General features: G+C 40.2%; 1 protein-coding gene across 9 annotated transcripts in view; it reads right to left on the reverse strand.

The window, feature by feature from the left end:
• Positions 1-20,253, reverse strand: part of CADM1 (cell adhesion molecule 1) — a 344,187-nt gene that overhangs the window by 49,272 nt on the left and 274,662 nt on the right. For all 9 annotated transcript variants that reach the window (XM_060104646.1, XM_060104645.1, XM_060104644.1 and 6 more), the window contains 3 exons: positions 19,197-19,349; positions 12,458-12,595; positions 10,131-10,289 (listed from right to left, as the gene is read on the reverse strand). In XM_060104646.1, the coding sequence (XP_059960629.1) occupies positions 10,131-10,289; positions 12,458-12,595; positions 19,197-19,349 (450 nt within the window). The remainder of the gene's footprint in view (positions 1-10,130; positions 10,290-12,457; positions 12,596-19,196; positions 19,350-20,253) is intronic.

A 20,253-nucleotide genomic window follows, 5' to 3' on the forward strand; every position in this document is an offset into this window, starting at 1 on the left:
ACAGAAAAATGTCCTCCTCTGTTGGCACATGCAGTATTTATAGGCATATTATGCGACTGTGGGCAGCTGAGCTATCTTCACGCCCAGCCTAGGAGCCAAACAGAAGGTCTGTGTGCCAAGATCCATCTCTGGGCGAAGGAAACTTAAAAAACAAATTCAATTCCCCCTCCTCTGCCCTGAAAGAGGAACTTGAGCCTTCCCAACAGGTGGGATAGAAACCCTGGGACTCCACTGGCACCTCTAGAACCCAGGGCTGCTCAATTTTCCCAGGATGATCCTGACCACAATCCGAGTATGTCAAAAGACTGAACAATCCAGATGGCTGATTGAATAGCCCAGAAGCTCATCATTTATATTTTAATTATGTTCATAAATCAAACGGTGGGTTATAACCCACCGAATCTTTTCTGAAACAGAACCAGACTCCAAGATTTATTTTTAAGTAATGAGGTAAGGCCCAGAACATTTTCTGGGTGATCATTTTACGCCTCGGTTGGTGCTGGAAAGCACAAGGCTAAAAGCCAGATGACACTTTCTTCCCAAGTGCAATAACTGTCTAGAAATGTACTGCAGAATGGCTTAATGTCACTATAAAATGGAACTGCTATATAAAAATAAGAAAAATAATTTGGTCTGTGCACTCATGGAACATTACAGTTACAGAGATGGTACCACCAACAGCTAATAAATTAGGTCAAGGGATCTGAGGTTTTCATAATACACTGTAATTTTTTAAAAAACCCCATAAAAGACATTTAGCAAGACTATTACAGCAGACAAAATTCGTCCATTGGTCAAAGTCGCACAGAGGGTTAAATACCAGGAGGCTTTAGGTCACACTACAGTAGCAGCCAATTAAAAAAATCATATTAGAAAGACATTCTGATTTGATGAGACTTTCTTTAAATGGACTTTGCTCTCTCTATAAAGGGAAAAATATATATATATATATAAAAGGAAACTCTTAAAGAGGTTAGAATGGCTTGCTGGCAGATTACAATTGATTTCATGCCAGTCTGACCTTGTACCATATTCTATGATCTTTTCAGAAGATGAAACTCAAGACTCTGGAACCTGTATTTCACTTTCCTATGTAAATGAAAAGTCACAGTCTCCTTCTCTCTAGATTACCGCACTAACATATCAGGTCTTTAAAATTTCTTAGTTAAAAAAAGTACACTGCGGTTTCCTTTTGCCTGGGATATTATCCTCCCCATGTACCAGAGAGGAGCATTGCTGAGATAAGAGGGAAGGCGCCCTGACACCGCGGCAGGAGGAGACCTGTTAGCCCAGGGGCTCCTGACGCTTTCCCTGCCTGAGATTTTCTAAATCGGGGGACGTGGGCCTCAAATGTTCATTGATGCGCTGACTGCAAGCAGGCCCAGGAACCCAAGTGCAAATCTGTTCCTGCAGGCTCTTTGCATCCCTTGCTTAGATTTCATCCAACATTCTGAAACACCTGTTAGAGGGAGACTGGATGCCTGTCGACCAAGTGTTCATTGTTTTGGGCCTACCAGGGAGAACTCAAGGGCAGTGTGGGCCCAGATGGAATCAGGATGGCTGGGAGGATGGTTTGGGTCAGTGCCTGTGCATTCAGGTGGGGAGGCACTGACAGAAGGGTCTTTGTCAATCATGGGGGATTACTGCAGTTTGGAGGAGCACGACAATGCCCAGATGCACCTGAGATTTGGTGAGTATTAGGGGCTGCTTGAGCTCAAAGCAGAATCCACCGCTATAACATGGCTGCCTAAGCTGATGGGAGAGCCCAGCTTTGCTCTGAGGGAGGGCAATGTACCACAAGGTCATTGGGGCTGATGTATCACGAGGTCATCGGGGCTGGTGAGAGAACACAGTCACAGCGAGCTCTCAGAGGACTTAAAGAGAACATCTTGTAAAAGGTTTGCTTCCCATTGTCATAATACATTCACGAATAATTTTCACTGCCATTTATTTTGTTTGTTTGCAAGGTGAAGGACCTCCTGCTGTTACATCTGTTGTATGAATCAGAGCACTTAAACTGCTCTTCTTTTTTTTTTTTTGCGGTACGCGGGCTTCTCACTGTTGTGGCCTCTCCCATTGCGGAGCACAGGCTCCGGACGCTCAGGCTCAGCGGCCATGGCTCATGGGCCCAGCTGCTCCGCAGCATGTGGGATCCTCCCGGACCGGGGCACGAACCCGTGTCCCCTGCATCGGCAGGCGGACTCTCAACCACTTGCGCCACCAGGGGAGCCCTAAACTGCTCTTCTTGAGGAGGGCTGAGCTATGATGAGTGGGATGAGTCAAACCTGGGGGGACGGATGTGGGACCGAAGAGCATGTGCCACATTACACAGTAAGATGCAGTTTCCTCTTGTTGCAACTTGTAAGTAGTTTTGTGGATATTGAAATTACTGTTTACCCAACAGAATCAAATTTTATTCTGTGATGTTGTGGCAGAGAGTAGTTTCCAGTGCCTTTGAAGTGGGGTGCACACTCACCCACACAGTACTCTTCCATATCTTTGAGAAATCTTCAGAATTAGAAAGTGAACACTGGGTGAGAAAATTCTCATAGCAAGATTTTCTGCACAAGAACGTTAGCTCTGTAACAAGAAAAGTTTTTGTTTTTTGTATCCCTGGTGCCTAGAACAGTGTTGGTGCCTGGCACATAGTAGGCATTCAATACATATTTACCAAGTGAATGAATGAATGAGAAAGTGGGGAGACATTGGGGCATGGACTTCCAGCTCTGCTACCGGTTAAACAAAAACAAAACAAAACCAAGCAGACCATGAATCCCTCTAAGCCCTGTTATAAGACAGACAAGGCACATTAAAATTTTCAAGTGTTTATTTGAGCATCCATTTGAACAGGACAGCCCAAACTGAAAATGCTCCAATAGGAGCTGGGAGAAAGGTTTTAATAGAAAAGACACGGAAGTAAAGCAAGTGAATTATTTGATTGGCTAGAGCTTGAGCAGTTGCCTTTTTTGGGGAAGACTGGTTAGCCGTTTGTGATTGGCTGGGCTTAAGTTTCATTGCCTTGGAGTGCACTGGCTTTGGTTTAGGTTTAGGTTTGCCTACATAAGCTACCAAGGTATCAGAGTCACCTTATTAGATTGGTCTAATGTCCTCCTTGTTTAATCACTTTAACAGCCCTCGTTGCAAAATACAATTCTATTTTTCTTTTAGAAGGTTAATCCAGCTCCCAAAATTTGATGTTCAACACGCATGTCTGATTTACATACTTCCACTTCACTACACATTTATTTAGCATTTTGGGTATATTTCAAGGTGAAATATAATTCAAATGTACATTTGAAATTTTGGGTATATTTCAAATGAAATCATAAAGAATGTTGTTGAACCATTCTTTTTATTTATTTTTTGTTAACCACCTTAAGTATAGGAAGTTTTATTTGTTTGTTCAACATTTTTTAAAACATACGTTTTTTTAAATTGAAGTATAGTTAATTTACAATGTTGTGTTGGTTTCAAGTGTACAGCAAAGGGATTCAGGTTTACATATATATATATATATATATATATATATATATATATTCTTTTTCATATTCTTTTCCATTATAGGTTATTATCAATACAAGATATTGAGTATAGTTCCCTGTGCTATACAGTAGGTCCTTGTTGTTTACCTATTTTACATATAGTAGTGTGTATATGTTAATCCCAAACTCCTGATTCATCCCCCACTCCCCCCAGTGATCCCCTTTGGAACATTCTTTTTAGATTTTGAGATGTTAGCTTTACAACCATTTAACCTTCCACAGAATCAAAATCTGACCTTGAGTTAAAAACCATTAAGAGCGCACATTAGAAGACTAGTTTCACTACATAGTATTCAATGTCCACAGGCACAGAGACGCATCTTTTCCAAATACATTAGGTCAGACAGCGAGATGTGGGAAGACAGATGTGGGAAGAGGCCTCTTTCTACAGGGTGTGCCTTCAGAAGGCAGGGAGGATGGCAAAGTCTCCCTTCCCTAAGAGTCATGTCATTCAAGTCTTGCTCACAGTGGAGTTGGCCCAATATTTACTCTTTGTTTTTTGAGTATTAGTGACTCAGCCTCCCGCCCCCTTTGGCACTGCAGAATGCCTCACTAACACTCTATAGAGTTAGTGGCATCAGGAACTTGGACCCGCTTCTACTGTGTGTTAACACAAAAAATGAGAGGTAAAAACATTAGTTTGAATCAGGGGGGTCTCCATGCCTTGATTATTTTTCAGGAGGAATAATAAATACTGAAATAACTTCCCTGGAATTCAATTCATTGCTCTAAAAAAATAAAAGAAAGGGAGAGTGGGAGGAAGAGCATACTCTGTTAAAAAAAAAAGAGACCGGAGGGGCTTCCCTGGTGGCGCAGTGGTTGAGAGTCCGCCTGCTGATGCAGGGGACACGGGTTCGTGCCCCGGTCCGAGAAGATCCCACGTGTCGCAGAGCGGCTGGGCCCGTGAGCCATGGCCCCTGAGCCTGCGTGTCCGGAGCCTGTGCTCCACAACGGGAGAGACTACAGCAGTGAGAGGCCCGTGTACCGCAAAAAAAAAGAGAGACCAGAGATCAGAGAGCAACAGGCCAAATATGAAAACGCCAGCTATTACGCTTTGAAGAATATAACCTGGGAACAGAATTGCTGGGGGAGAGGATGGGCTATGGGAGCTGCCGTGGTAAACTGTGTCTTATCCTCCGCTCCAAACAGGAAAGATTTTCCCATTTCCAGGTTTTTCTCCCTCCTTCACTGCAGGACACTATCGATACCAGAGAAACATTTATTTTGGCACAAAGAACAGGTTTTGATCATCTCCCTCAATGCCCAATTTTCCCCCAATTGAGGGAATGAAAGAAAAAAGATTCTAGCCTTCTGTGGACCCTCGATGAACAGGAATATGGATTTACAAAATACCTGGCTACATTGAGTCAATAAAACTCATTTGGAAAATGATGTCCACGAACACAATTAACTGGCAGATGATAATCAGAGCAGGGAAGGCGTTCAAACACCCATTTTTTGAGTCTTTGGTTTCATTCTCCCTTTCAAAACATATCTCTTAAATTTTTTTTTCAGATATGCACACACACAAAACCCTCACTAGATGAGGATTTTTGCAAAACATTTTAAAGAGCAAGGCTACGATGGGGGAAAGCAAAAGACACACAGCAGTAATTCCAGAGCTTTGGATTCACCTCGGTCCAGAGTAAGGCTTCCCCCCTTGCACAGCAATCTGAATTCCATCCTGAGGGTCACACCTTTTCTTTGAATTCCCAGCTTATGTCGCTATGTGTTTCCACCTTGATGCTATTTAGACAGTTTTCTTTTAACGCGCAGACAGTGAACTGTTCTCCTTTAAACAGGCTTTTATTTGACAAGTGTATGTTCACTCAGATTTGAAGCTCCACTAACCGTGCTACAATTCTACCACATTCTGCTATAATCAACCCTATTGTAAATTTGAGCAACGCTATATACACAGACATTGGAAAGAAAAAACTGCACAGAAAGTGTTTAGGGTCATATAGCTCAGAACATTAAAAAGCAAAACCGTTCTCTGCCTAACATCTAAGGAAAGAGAGCTTTGAATTCCAGCTCGCGAGCACAATTACTTTCTTTTTTAAACATTTAACTGCGTGCTGCCGTATCCTTGCTGAGTCTCAGAATGAAAGCTAGAGAACTAAGAGCCCTACTGTATGTTCTTCCTTCCCAGCGACGGTCCTATGAGAAAACCTTATTAATGAGCTTGCAAACGAGCACCCAACAGGGAACTGCCACAAACAAGAGCAGCTAATGCCCCGGAAAATCAAATAACGGAACACTTGGCTGATTGTGGTGCCTTTCATATTTATAATAAAAAGGGAGGGGCGACTTTAATTCACTAATTCTGAGAGGTCAACACCTTGCTGAACAAAACAACTCACTTATTTATGTTCAGAAGTCTCCAGATGATAAATTATATTGATGTTAATCACTTCAATGCATGCTACACAATATCTGTACTCACCAAAAACTTAAGGATTATTTAAAGTATGACAGCATACACATCTGGCTGATTTTTCACATAATTGGGCACCACAATTTCTCCTGGTACCACATACAAGTGTCTTAACAAACAAACGCTGCAAAATTCTGTGTTCAGTTAATTAGGACTTAAATCCACACGACAAAAGGGATTCCAAGTTGGAGCTCAAGCCTTGTCTTCTAGACAATATGGTGGCTCTCCGTGTCAAGGGGAGTGTGCAACGCTTCCCTTCATTTTATCCCTCCTCCTTGCTCCTGTCATTTTTAAAGTAAGATATTTAGTGGCATACAATGTAGGTTTTCATTTCCTTTTTAAAAAATAGTATTTTCTAAAAGGACATAATTTATACAGCATTCAAATCCATTATCTGTCATTTTACTCTGTTCTTATCCTGATTAATATCCATCCATCTTAGATGAGGTAGAGGGAGGTTTCCAAAAAACTTCATGTAGCAAAATGGGCCAAGGTTGAACTGAGTATACTTAACACCAATCCTATCAGGTTAGATTTGCCTTGAAGGTAGTCTCATTTCCCCAGAGTAGAGTAATTCTTAATCTGAGGTCCATGGACCAGCTCAGGATGTCCTGGTGATAAACTAATGTTTATCACTGATAGTATAAGAAATCTTTTTAGGTGGCAAAGGAAAGGACATTAAAAAATAATGTTGTATATTTATTTTAAAGTTTACTAGATAGAATATACATAGCAAATGAAACTCTTAATTTTACAGGTGTTTTTACACAGGTCTTGGTTAGGTTAAAGCAATAAAATGACTTAAAAATTCTAAATGTGATACGAACACAGATGACCTGTGAATTTGGTAAAACTTGTGAAAGTGGACTTGAATACCTAAAATTAGGAAAACTGTAAATACATTCCTTATACTGGAAGTAAAATGTGGTGAATGTCATCGTTTCCAGCTCTATAGCTGTCAAAGGATTTTAAAGGGGTCAACGATCCCCGAAAGTTTAAGAACTGCTGAGTCCAGAGTTTGGGCCATTAAAAAAATAATGGTCTAATGTTACTCCTCACAGAGTATCCAAAATAATTCATGCACACTGGCTACTGAATCTCATGCATTCAAGTATCTCTTCTTTTTTCATGGCCATCAAGAATGTACATATGTGTTTAACTGAGTCACTTTGCTGGACAGCAGAGACTGGCACAACACTGTAAATCAACTACACTTCAAAAAAAAAAGAGAGAGAGAGACATGGTGTGGCTTGTCCACATAGAGGGGCCTCCTATGGGATGAATGGAGCTGAACCCCCAACACCACTGGCCAAGGTCTGAGAAAGTTCTAGTGCCCAGTGACTGATTGCCTTGAGCACCTGAGACATGAGGCTTTTCGTTGTCCATAGCTGCTGGTGTTCAAGGAGAGTAAAGCTGGTAGGTAATGAAGTAGAGAATTCCAATGTGTCTGAAGATGCTACGTAAGGAATTCCTGGCTGACTCCGCAAATTTTTCAGTAGTGCTCTAGAGAGGGAGGGTAGTGAACGTCAGGTGACTTTCTTGAGCATGAAGCATCGTATTAAGATGCCAGATCAGACTCTAAACTCCATTCAAATTAACACATTGCTTTGTAATTCTTAATCTTCTTTTATGCAAAAAGACATTTTTCCTTATATACATTCCAAGAAATGGAATATCAAAGGATAAAATGTTTGTGTGGCTTATGCTGGGTAAAAGAACAGAGCCTCCCATAACAAGGTTATGTTAAAGTTAAAAATGACCCAGGGATGTGTCTTCAATTTGGGGAAGGCATTAAAGTCACTTTCCTGCAGTTAAGGGCTCACAGTACTTTGTAAGATTGAAGTCAAATGGATTCAGATATGCAGCTTTATTCCTTTTCTTAGAAGGACAAATCTCACTTGAATCTTCAAAAGAAAAGGCTTTATAAAGATCATTGGCAAGTCTTCCAAGGGGTAGGAGGTGTAGTGCTTGAAATATTTTGCATTTGGGAATGAGTGTAATTTTGTAGGTGGGTGGGGCTATATTCTACTTAGAAGATGCTCTGGGAAACTAAGAGTTTAGGAGTGGGAACTGGGTGAACAGCTACTCAGGTCTCACAAAGGAGCTAATGTATTATTAAAGCTAATGGGCCCCTACAAGGAAAGTTAATGGATATTAAGTTTGCTTAAATGAATTACATATTAACAAAGTCACAAGAAATCTACTATCTGCCAATTTAGATAATATCTGATCTTTTCTGTTTTCCCATTATAGGGACATTACACCACAATAGTTTTAGTGATATGAAAATTATAAGCATGATGCCCATAATGAAGCTACATAATGAAGTAGATGAAATGAATTAACAAGAAAAACTGGCATTATGTAATGTTAAATTGAGCCAAGCTCACAAAGTGGAATGGGATGGCTTCGCAGAAGCAACTTTTTATAACTTTCTCCATCCCCTGTTTTGCTCAGGCAACCTAAGCAGGTGATACAAATCATAGGGGGATTAATGGTGCCCACCCCTGCCACCACCAAATACATACCTAATTCCTAACCTCTGGAACCTGTGACTGTGGCCTTATTTGGAAAAGGATTCTTTGCAGATGTAATTAAGTTAAGGATATTGAATTGAGACCATTCTGGGTTACCCGGGTGGGCCCTAAGTCCAATAACAAGTGTCCTTATAAGAGACACACAGAGAAGAGAAGAAGGCCAGGTCAAGATGGAGACAGAGAGTGGAGTGATGTGGCCACAAGCCAAGCAACACCTGGAGCCACCAGAAGCCAGAAAAGGCAAGGAAGGATCCTCTCCCCAGAGCCTTTGGAGGGAATTTGGCCCTGCCGACACCTTGATTTCAGACTTCTGTCCCCTAGAACTGTGAGAAAATAAATGTCTGTTGTTTATTAAGCCATTAAATTTGTGGCAATCTGCTATGGCAGCCCTAGAAAATTAATAGAATAATTCATAGAGAGTAATGCTTTTCCTTTATCTGATGCCCAATCATTGACATCCAATCAAACTCTTGTAACATTTTCACTAGGCACACTCAAATGCCACCTGGAATTTTGCAGAGGTCAAGTTACAGAAGTCTTTTGATAAAAAGTGAGAAGCTGGCTACTCAGCCACAACTTTGGTGCAAGGATAATTTTGTGCAGAAAACAGATACTTTTTCCACAAGTAGGAGAGCTCAGAGGAGAAGATGAGGAGAGCATCTTTAGTCCACAGGGCACAGTGAGGAGAAACCTCACTCATCATGATCCAGCTTTTACTGATGAAGCCATCAAGACCGCGGCACTCATCCCAAAGAGTTCCACTTTTAAATTCATCGCTATAATTTAAGCTAAAATAGAAGAGAACTTGCAATCTAAAACAAGATGCTGATGTTCAGTGGGAATAAAATCCCTTCTATAAAAAAATTCAGCACTTATGATGGGGTTAATAAAGCTGGGGGCAGGGAGTGGCTGGAATTACCCTAGATTTTGAAGTTGGCATAGAAATGATTACAGTCAATATTCACAAAATTTAATTAATTAAGTCATGCACTAGAGCAGATGGAATCATTTTCAAGTTTTACATTTGGGTTAAATGTAGTATTTTCAAAATCCTTATTGGCACTCTATAATATGGCAGTGTTTCAGTAAAATAATCCTTTGATTATTTTTCTACCAAGACAACAAGATGAAAATTCTACCTAAACTATATAAAAACATATGTATTCAATAAGTGGCTTCTGAAGTGTTTTTTAAAAACTGCTACTCTATACCCTCAGGATAAAATACTTGGGTAATGCTATGGGTTGAGTGTTTGTGTCCCCCCACCCTCAAAACTTACATGTTGAAATGCTGATCCCCAATGTGATGGCATTAGAAGGTGGGGCCTTTGGGAGGTGATTAGGTCAGGAGGGTGAAACCCTCATGACTGGGATTAGTGCCCTTATAAAAGAGGCTGCAAAGAGATCTCTAGCCCCTTCCACCATGTAAAGACACAGTGAGAAGGTGCCAGCCATGAACCAGGAAGAGGGATCTCACTGGAACTTGACCATGCCGGTACCCTGACCTTGGACTTCGCAGCCTCCAGAACCGTGAGCAGTAGATTTCTGTTGTTTATAAGCCACCAGCCTGTGGTAGTTTGTACAGCAGCCAGAAAGGACTAAGACAGGTACTCACACTGTACTTCTAGATACCGCTGGGTCTGCAAGTTTCCAGTGACGGCAGGGTGCTCCACCTGACAGATCACCGGGACCCCGTCATCCTCCTTGTTCACCTTCAGCATCAGCTGACTAGTCACAGTGTACATGTCTGACCACTCCTCCACCTCCGATTTGCCTGGGGGGACATACCAAGAAACCAGAGCTGAGTGAATCTCACTCTTTTCTTAAATGTCCTCCCCCTCCCTCCCTCTGCCCCAACATTACTATTTTAATAAACATAATGGAAGTCACTCCAGATAAGGGTAATCTGGGGGTAGATAACTGATAAAATGATAATTTCCTACTTTTCAGTCTTGCAGGATAGTATTTAAGATAAAATCAACTCCACATACTATTTACTATTTTTATTTAAATATGTTTCTTCTGTCTTAAATTTTCCCACAAAAAAGCAGCTGAAAGTTGACCCATTTTGACATTTGACTGCTCAAGGCATTAGGGAGGAAGAAAAGAGAAGTGCCTTTTCCCCCTACAACCATCTGAACTTAACACATCTACTAGGCTGTCATGCGGTTTAAAAATTCCAGGACTTCATCCAAATCCCTTAAGTAATTCAATCAGGAATAAAGATATAAACAACCCCCTGTGCCCACCCCCATCAGCAATTAACAGGGAAAGCAACTACAATTAAATGAAATTGTAATTGAAATGTTTAAACTCAGAGACTTTTGGAAGAACACAAAAAAATGCAGTGGCAGTGGGTAGAGCAAAGTAAGATATAGGCTTCAGGCCAGAAGGGAGCCACGTCCAAGAACACCCAGAAAAGGGGGGAGGAGGCTTCCGGATGGGATGAATAGGCCAAGGAGGCCCCTTTCCTGAACTCAGCACTCCCTGGGACATGGCGCACCATTAACTTTCTTTTAATGTTTTGTACTTATTGGTACACATTTAATGGCTCAATTCACTTAGACAGAAAAGCAGAGGGGAAATGAGAAATTCCTTCCTTCCAAAGCCATACCTAGGAAATAGGAGATTAAAACAGAGCAAGCTTTTTGAAACTTAAGCCATTATATATAGATTTTTCTGTTTCTAGATATAGATTTTTATATCCTCTTTCTAAAAGGACTTTCTTTTCTTCCTGGAACTATTTATTTATTTAACAAGCACATACAGAGCACTTACCTTGGCCCAGACACTAGCCCCATGCTTTACAAATATTCACTCATTTCATCTTCATAAGAATCACACAAGGTATGTAAATATTAATATCCCCATTTTAGAGGAAATTAAGGCACACAGCAAGCATTTCTGTCAAATGATCAGAGGAGTTCAGGCCCTGAGTCCTCTGTCCTGGGTACTACTTGCAAGGCAACCTTTTGCAAAGAAAGGAATCGGAATGCAGACATAAATGAGGAACTTAGGATAACTGGCAAAAAGAGAGTCAAAAATAGGGGCTAGGCTGTATCCTTCAGCCAACACAGTGGCTAAGAGGGCAGGTGTCCGAGGATCCAGGAATCAAATCTGGATGGCCCGGTACTGAGGGAGAGACAATAGGAGCAGGGTTAAAAAAGTTACCTGTGCTGCCAGCACAAAGTCAGAAACATTGCAGAAGAATAGGCTGCTGACACGGGCAACTGAATCACAGATTTCTCAAGAAGGGTGGTGCCTGCAAGTTTGCTATGAAGACAGATTCTCAGCTGCTTAGCACAAGCACCCTTGCAGGAAAGCATGTTGTCAAAACAACTGATAGTCCAATAGATATTAGAATGACTTGGTATTCACCATGGCCAAGACTGCTATACATTTTTTTCAAGGTGTAACACAAGAATCTGGGGTCCTGACCCACCCTGGGTCACAGGGTAAAAGCAAGGAGAACTAAGGGTACAGACATGGGCAGCCTGAGCTCAGGGGATACCTCAGTGATTCTAACTGGTCTAGCGAGTTCTAGTTTACAGGTCTGGTTCTCTCTGAGCCTCTGAGTAAACATCTAGCAGCACATATCACCATGAACCCTCAAACAACAGAATGAGGATATGAATTAGAACAGTAAAATGCTGTTATGCTTTGGGCTCAGACAGACTTAGTAACTGATCGCAAACCATATGTTAGGTTGGCCAAAAAGTTCGTTTGGTTAAGAAATACGTTGTTTGATAAAGTGCTTGGCGAAAATGAAAAATGTGTCTCATTTTTGCTTATAACAGAACAGACTTTTTGGCCAGCCCAATATAAACGAGCATTTTTGTTCAGGGGTGTGTTTTGCATTTGTCTTTCACGTCCACAAAGGTGTACTCCTCCTGGGATCGAGGGCAGACTGGCTACCTCAGCACCAGGCAATTCGCATCTTACCTTTGAGCTCCTTGTTCCCTTTGAACCACCTGATGGTCGTGGCTGGTTTGCTGGCCATGGCAGTGCAGTTGACTTCAATCTCCTCACCTTCCACCGCAGTGTCTTTCTGGATATCGATCATCAGATTTCGTGGTGGGACTACAAATTAAACACGTGTGATTTTAAACACAGAAGCTATTTCTGGGCTTATTCTTCTATTCATTAGAAACTAGGACCATTGCTCTCAAAAAAAGGAGATAAACAACAGACATTCCTGATGGGAATTTAAAACAAACTGCCACTGGAGGAAACAGAAGAAAGACAAAGTCATTATCAAAAAAAGTGAGTTACGGGCTTCCCTGGTGGTGCAGTGGTTGAGAGTCCGCCTGCCAATGTGGGGGACACGGGTTCGTGCCCCAGGTCCGGGAAGATCCCACGTGCCGCGGAGCGGCTGGGCCCGTGAGCTGTGGCCGCTGAGCCTGCACGTCTGGAGCCTGTGCTCCGCAGCGGGAGAGGCCACAACAGTGAGAGGCCCATGTACCACACACAAAAAAAAAAAAAAAAAAAAAAAGTGAGTTACATAAAATCCCTTACTGTAGAATTTGTCCTAAAGTTATCTGATAAAATGACCAGTCTTCCACTCCTAAGTTATCAGTGACCAAGTTATAAAAATATAGATACTAGATTTGTTATCCATCGGTCATTAGAAAATTGACCAGAAATCAGATATAAAAGCAAGAGGAGTACACACTACTGACATTATCCTCCTTACCTGGAAGTCTCTGAAAGGAATATTTGTCCTTAAACTCAACCCTTGGATTTCAATCTTCATATGAAAATTCCAAAGTCAACCAGATCAAAGATCAAAAACATGGAGTCCCATAAAAGAATCACTCCTCATAAACATTCACAGAAAAACTGTGCCTCAGAGCCACTTCCATTCAATTCAAATTATTTACAGAGATCTAGAATATGACCTTGACCTCTGATGGATGGCGTAGTAATAAAATCCTTTAGCTATGAAGATGTAGTAATATAGGAAATGCCAGTTAATTTGTAATGATTTTCTGTATTCTGAAATCTAAAGCTGCAAATTTTGGAAACCAAAGGTGAAAAAGACTATTGAGTGTTTAGGTTAGATTTCTACCTCAGAATTAAAACCACTCTTCTCTAAGCATATTAAACATATATGTAATAAAATGATTAGAATAAAATATTTGGGGGCTAAAATGCTGAATATCAAATAAAGAGTAATGATGGTGGTTGATAAAGAAAGCATGTTATCTTCTCGGAAACTGAGTTGACAATGAAACTTCATAAAAGTGCAACCTTATGTCAAGACTGAGCTTCTTGAAATAAAAATCAGTAAGAATACTGAATTCAGCAGACTGAATCTAAGAATATATGTCCTGACCACCATGAATAAGCAAAGACGGTTCTAAGACTTATGATTAATAAGTTTCTCAACTCAGAAGAGAAACAAGAAATTAAATATGTATAAACATGCCATCCTGATGATCAAGTTGAATAATAAATCTCTGATACTGCTTCAATAAATTATGGGATTAAACCATGTATTTGAGATCTCCAACTGTTCTAGTCCAATGTGAAAATCCTACCCACAGGAAGACTTACACTGAATTGAAGCAGTTGAAAATTTCTATAGAGAATTATGGAAAAGGAAAAGGAAAATGATTTGTTGTATATGTTTCTCAGCAAGATAATTGGTAGGGGGAGTGTAACTATTAGAGCAAAAGCAGGCCTCTTCTTTGTTCCCTGTATAACAGGAAACTAACACAGTTGCTCAACTGGACGTGTTGCTAAAGTGATGTGGCCCCAATGAGTAGTTAAACATGGCAAAGAACTACCCTAGTTTACATTTTAAGAAAAAATAAGCATAAAGAGAGATAGTCTAACATCCAATTTGGAGTTGCACATCTGCCAACATTTTAAAAGACAGAAAGGCAGGTATAAAAGTAAATGGGATGACTTTGGCTATAGCTATTTCCTCAACGCAGTTTATTCTCCCTAGATGACAATCAGGTAGGTTAAAGATTTTCATTACACGTACCTAGATAGCTGATATGGGGTACACAGAGAGACTAGATGTTTACATCCAACAGATACTACTAAATTCTGCATGCCGTATAATAGGAATATTGAAAAAAATGCTTTTGTTAGAGCAAATGTCAGAGGAAAAGATTGTCCAAGCCTAAAGAAAATAAGATCTTGGTGAGCTATGGGGAACAGAAGAAGAGGCTTAGATAAAAAAGGAATAACTAAGGAGTAAAAGAGCTAGGAATGTCCTCCCAACAAATGTAGGGCTGAAAGTCAACAGTATTAATTCTTTTCAAGGTCCAGGCAGAAATAAAGGTGGAGTGATGAAAATAATTTCTGATATTGACATGTGCAATCATTTTCAATGAGAAGTGTAATTGAGTAATGTAATTGATGGGATACTACTCAATTTAAGGAAACTCAAATTGAGTATGGGATACTCACAGAAGGGTTCTCTTCGGATGAGACAAAGAGGGCAAAGAGCTAAAGGTACTGTGTAATACACAAAGCTCTCTTCCTTGGAAAATACTACAGGATGGGATAGAGCAGATTTCAGTATGCATGGATGACTTTGGGAGAAACACTTTGATGGTCCTTCTGTGGTAACCTGGGAATGTTCCTGATGGGAACAGATCCAGGAGTTGTTAAAAGGTTCCAGCAAATATCAATTGTCAGGTCTTGACGGCATTAAGGCTCAAACATAGTCTTTGTCAGATATTAGTTTTCTGCGTGTTCCTGGGTATCTTTCCTTCATCCTCTCCTTTTTCGTGTTGAGTCTGAAGATACTGGAGAGCTCTCTCTCCTCCTCACAGGCTTCTTCTAAGCTCCACTAGCAATTCACCTTCAGTGGTATTTCTTAGTAGAGGAAGTACTTAATTCTCTCCATCAGATGGAGAAGGTCATAAGGAGGATGGCGTGTTCTTTTCACATTATCAATAATGTCTGCTAGTTCAAAGTAAGGAAATGGCAAGCGGTACGTATACATTAGGCCAGAGGAAAATTTACCAATGTCTCTTAGATTTTGTTTGGGGGTTGAGAGTGTGAATGGCAGCAAAGAGGTCCTTACCTAGATTACCTGTTGCTTGGTTTTACCCATGTTAATACCTCCTCTACTGCAGCAGATATCATCTACACTTCCCTCATCCTTCCCCGTGATTCCTGTACCAGTGTTATCTCCTCCTGGAGAGCTGACATCACCTGTAACTTGACAGCCAAGGTAGACATGTGGAAAACTTCAAAAGTGGTGGAAAATATGACCAGTGTAGAAAAATAAAGGACTTGTTTAATGTTGAGAAGAACATCCTGAGAAATGGCTGAATGACTTTTTCCAAGTCCATAAACAGTTTTCTCAAGACTGTGACCAGTCTTACTGATCTTTATGAAGTTTAGAAGAAGAAAGAGTCAAACGTAGTAGGAGTTGTTTGGTTTACAAATATAAAATAAAATGTGAGTCATAATGGTTCACTGATATCAGTTATAAAGTTAACTTCTCTCAGATTTTTTTTTAAAGCAAGAAAGCTTTAGAAAATATAAATGAAGTGATTTAAGTCTATCCTTCTGCAAAAAAAAAGGGGATAGGACAAGAAAATCTTAAAGTTTATTTTGGTCTATTCATTCTCCCGTTTTTCCTTTTAACTTCATAACGTCTACTCAAATACGAAAGTGGTTAGTAAGGTGTCAAAATCCATGTATAAGAAAAAAATGAATTAGAACTGCTACTAACCAGAGAATACACTTATACGTGGTCCACTAAACAGACACATTTAGTGAAAACTGCCTGCAGCCATTCATGAAAATAACCAAAGATCTATCTAACGAGGTGCATAGAGATGGAAACCTGAATAAAAGTCACGTAGAGGGAAATACTAGAAAATAGCAAAGAAATGTTGACGTTCTTCTTAGCTAACTTCACATCTATAAGAGTGCTAATTATAAACATTACGCCTACAACATTAAAAAAAATCAGCAATATCAAGATGAGTCACGTTAATTACAACAAAAGAGGAGACTTAAAGCTGATCAATATGTGGAATCTCACTCTAAGACCCTTTAAAATAATTAGGTTCTCCTGCTCCTGGAATCTTAAGAGTGAATGCTAATCTTAGAAGGACAGGACTGTAGTAATATTAGCTATTATTATCAGTAACTATGCTAATGTTAAAGCAGCATATTCTCTCTCTCACTCATCTCCTCTCATGAACAGTAGTTTGATCTGGAGAAAGAAACAAACTCATCGCAAGTGGAAGAAGTGAATGAATATCCTAAAAGGCACCCAAATGCATGCAAAATATCATAGGGGAGTTTTCAGTTTTTATATGGATAAGATAATAAACATAATAGTAACTAACAGATACCCATCTCTGTGTCTTATAATTATGCTGAAATTTTTGCTGAATGCTTCAAACAACTAATGAAGATGCATGCACTAAAATGAGCATCTTCATCCGATCAAGAAGTTTGACAGCTGTGTAAATACATATGGGGTCCTTTTCAGAGAACCACAGATAGAAACGAAGACGATGCTAATAGATCATTCTTCATTCATTATAATACCTGAAAACTCTAAACCTTAGGAGGAAGCTTTGAATATAGGAGTATCAGTGGAAACTGTCAGATTTTGGAATATGAAAGACTCAAGCACTGATGACAACAATTTGACTCTGTCAAGGAATCCTAGAATAAATTCAGTGGAAGGAATATTAAATGAATGCATACTATCTGCAAAAAGAGCATCTACCAGTATTACTTTCAAGTATATTTAAGTTAATGTTTCTATACAATACAAGCAAGGAACCTATTATTTCTAGAATAATCAGACCTCCAAAAGGATTACAGGCATAATGTTTCTCAAAAGCCTAGTGCTGGGTGTATTCAGTCCTACTGGCCCAGTCTAGTGGGTCTGAGAAGAAATGTACCAAACACTGAAAACTGACAGGCAGTAACTGCTTGTCAAAGACCAGATACACTCCTGCAAACAAAAGATGTGCACCTTCAGGGAGAAAATCTTGAAACATCAGCCTTCAGGATTTTGTTGAAAACAACCTAGACTAGAAGACCCAGAGGTTCTGAGGCAGAAGAGTACGGTCTGTTTCGAAGTCTAAGATTCTTGATTCTCACCATGTGCTTTGTAACCTGGGCAAGACGACTAACCTCTATTATTATCATCTCTTTATTTGAAATAAAGACATTCATACTTAAAGGGATATGTAGCGAAACATTCTGAAAATGCAAAATGCCATTAGGTATGTTCCATCTAATTGCCGTCACTTTCGTGGACACACCATAAACAATGGTGGGTCATTGGGAAGAGGGCCTATTTGAAGTTTATGCAGCTGATGATTTACTCCAACAAGCAAACAGTGTTTCAAAGACTTCTCCAGAAAACTTTCGGTACATCTGCCAAATTCCAAAACGGTCATCCCAGCCAAACCTTCCACACTTACTATTTCTGCAAATCTAATAGGGATCAAAGGCACAATTAGAGACAAACACGTACACATCACCAAACACAGACCACAGCAGAAGCAACATGGCCAGACATGAAACCTGACTGTCTAAAATCAGTGTTCCTCTTATCAATAACATATATGTAAGCATTAGGGATATGTTTTAGTTTAATGAACTAAAAAAATGTTCCTTATTACAGCTGTGTTTAAATAAAGTAATGAAGCAGCAGATCAATACATACACCCATAAATACATATATGTTCACACACACTAAGCAAAAGCATCCTTCATATTTATCTTTCCTCTTTAATCTTCATATCATTACACTGAAAAGCTGCAGTCTACCGCCTCAGATAGGCTTTGATTCATCATCTTTCCAAAGGAGAAAATCAGAGATCTTGCCTCACGCTATAGTGTAGGTCCTTGAAAACTCAGTTTCAAAAATCCAACTTGGCTGGTGTTAGGCACTGGAGTATATGTTTGTCTAAAAGGTGACGAGTTCAGACCACCCTCACCACAGGAATATCTGCTGACTCTATCAAAACATACACATGGAAACCTGGCTACCGGGATTCTGCTGAAAGTCGCAATCTAGCCATTGTACGTGAAGATACTTAACCCGCTAGAGGTAGAGGTATACTCAGCAGCCAATCCACAGTCCTTGCTTATTATGAGCCTTCTCTCCCTAGAAGCTCTTCATTCTTTTACATCTAATGGTTGCAATTTGTGGCAAAGTATGTGTTCATGGGGTATGATTTTTACAGCATAATCTTGAGTGGGAGCAATAAATGAGGCAATAAGTCAAGCCGAAGAAAAGGAGATCAACAATATTAAATGAGATGTAACTCAGAAGGAAAAATCATTAAGTGGATTTCATATCAGAGCTCTGCCACAGGGTGCAGATGTGGTAGCCTGTTTCCCCCTCTACTGCACAGAAGGGAAAAAAAAAGTCCTGGTAGGTAGAAGCAATGACATTGCATGTGGTGAGTGATTCATTTGAGGGCTCTAAATTCTCTTGATCTTTGTTTCTGAAGCTTGAGGGTTGAAACCCAAGAGCAGGTGAAATCTAGAGAGCCTGCTGATTGCCATTCCTTAGAGTGTTTCGTAAAATAGGCTATTTTTAAAATTCAGCAAGATGGGCGGTGAGTTTTCCAACAGTAAAATTTACCGTTAACCTTTTCCTAGCTGCTGGGAGCCATCTGGCAGTAAGTGCCATCCCCTCGCTTCCCAGGACAAGCCCTGGTGCATTGCTTACCCAGGACTGTGATCGTGGTGTAACTTTCCTGAGGGGGGTCAGTGTAGAGCTGGCAAAAGTATCTTCCTTCATCAGAAATTGAGACATTTGTCAACGACACTTTGAGTTCACTGCTTGAAAAATTCAGCAGCTGGAACCTGCTGTCCTTCAAAGCTGGAAAACAAAACACAGAGTTAGTGTTGTGAGAAAGACAACAGACTATTTGCCTTCCCGAGGGGAGGCAAAAGGCAGGTGACTAGAAAGGCAGCTACAGAGCAGACACACGGGTTAAGTCTTTCTGCACCTGGTGGGTACTTCTTTGTGCTTCTTGAGTTCCTAGTTAGGGCTTCTGCAATAACTGCTTGTAGACACATATATATCCCTGCCCCAAAAGGAAACTCACACACATGGGTGTGTGTGTCTGTGTACACACACATATCCCTTGCTGTCTGTTTTGAGCACTTGTTCATAAGTTGTTTTGGATCTTCTATCGGAGACAGGTAGAATGAGAACAGGAGGAAAGGGCAGGCGATGAGCCCCCTTTGGCACTGAAATTACAGGGAGTAGAACCTACACGCTTTTAAATTGTCTCTAAAAATCTGAGGCCTTAAAAGAAATAGAGGTTCTAATATGATGAGAGAAAATTTTAAAAAAGCATTATTAGTCATTTCAAAAGCAAAATGAAAATCATTAAAAAAAAAAAAACTTTATAGCAAAACAATCCAGTTTAACTCTGATGCATCTTCGTGTTTCATGTGGCTTGAGGTGGCACTGCCAAAAGTCCATGGCCTGGGGCCTACAGGGGCCTTAGACCTGACCCCATTTTCTAACTGCATTCAGCTCCATGGGGATGAAACTGATTAGGCGTAAAGTAGGAAGTCAGAGTCATCCCAAAAGTAATGTATGCGGGCTTTTTATTGATTTCTAATATTCACTTTTAAAATCCTTATATTAATTTGGCAAAGGCTAGATCAGTATATACTAATGACAAAAGTTCATTCTAACAATGAGAAGCTGGCTTCTCTCCTTTTACCCTCCATAGTTCTCTAAATGTTCCTTAGGTTCATAACTCTTTCCA

Source organism: Mesoplodon densirostris, chromosome 7 (genome assembly GCF_025265405.1).
Source record: "Mesoplodon densirostris isolate mMesDen1 chromosome 7, mMesDen1 primary haplotype, whole genome shotgun sequence".
Classification (NCBI taxonomy): Eukaryota; Metazoa; Chordata; class Mammalia; order Artiodactyla; family Ziphiidae; genus Mesoplodon; species Mesoplodon densirostris.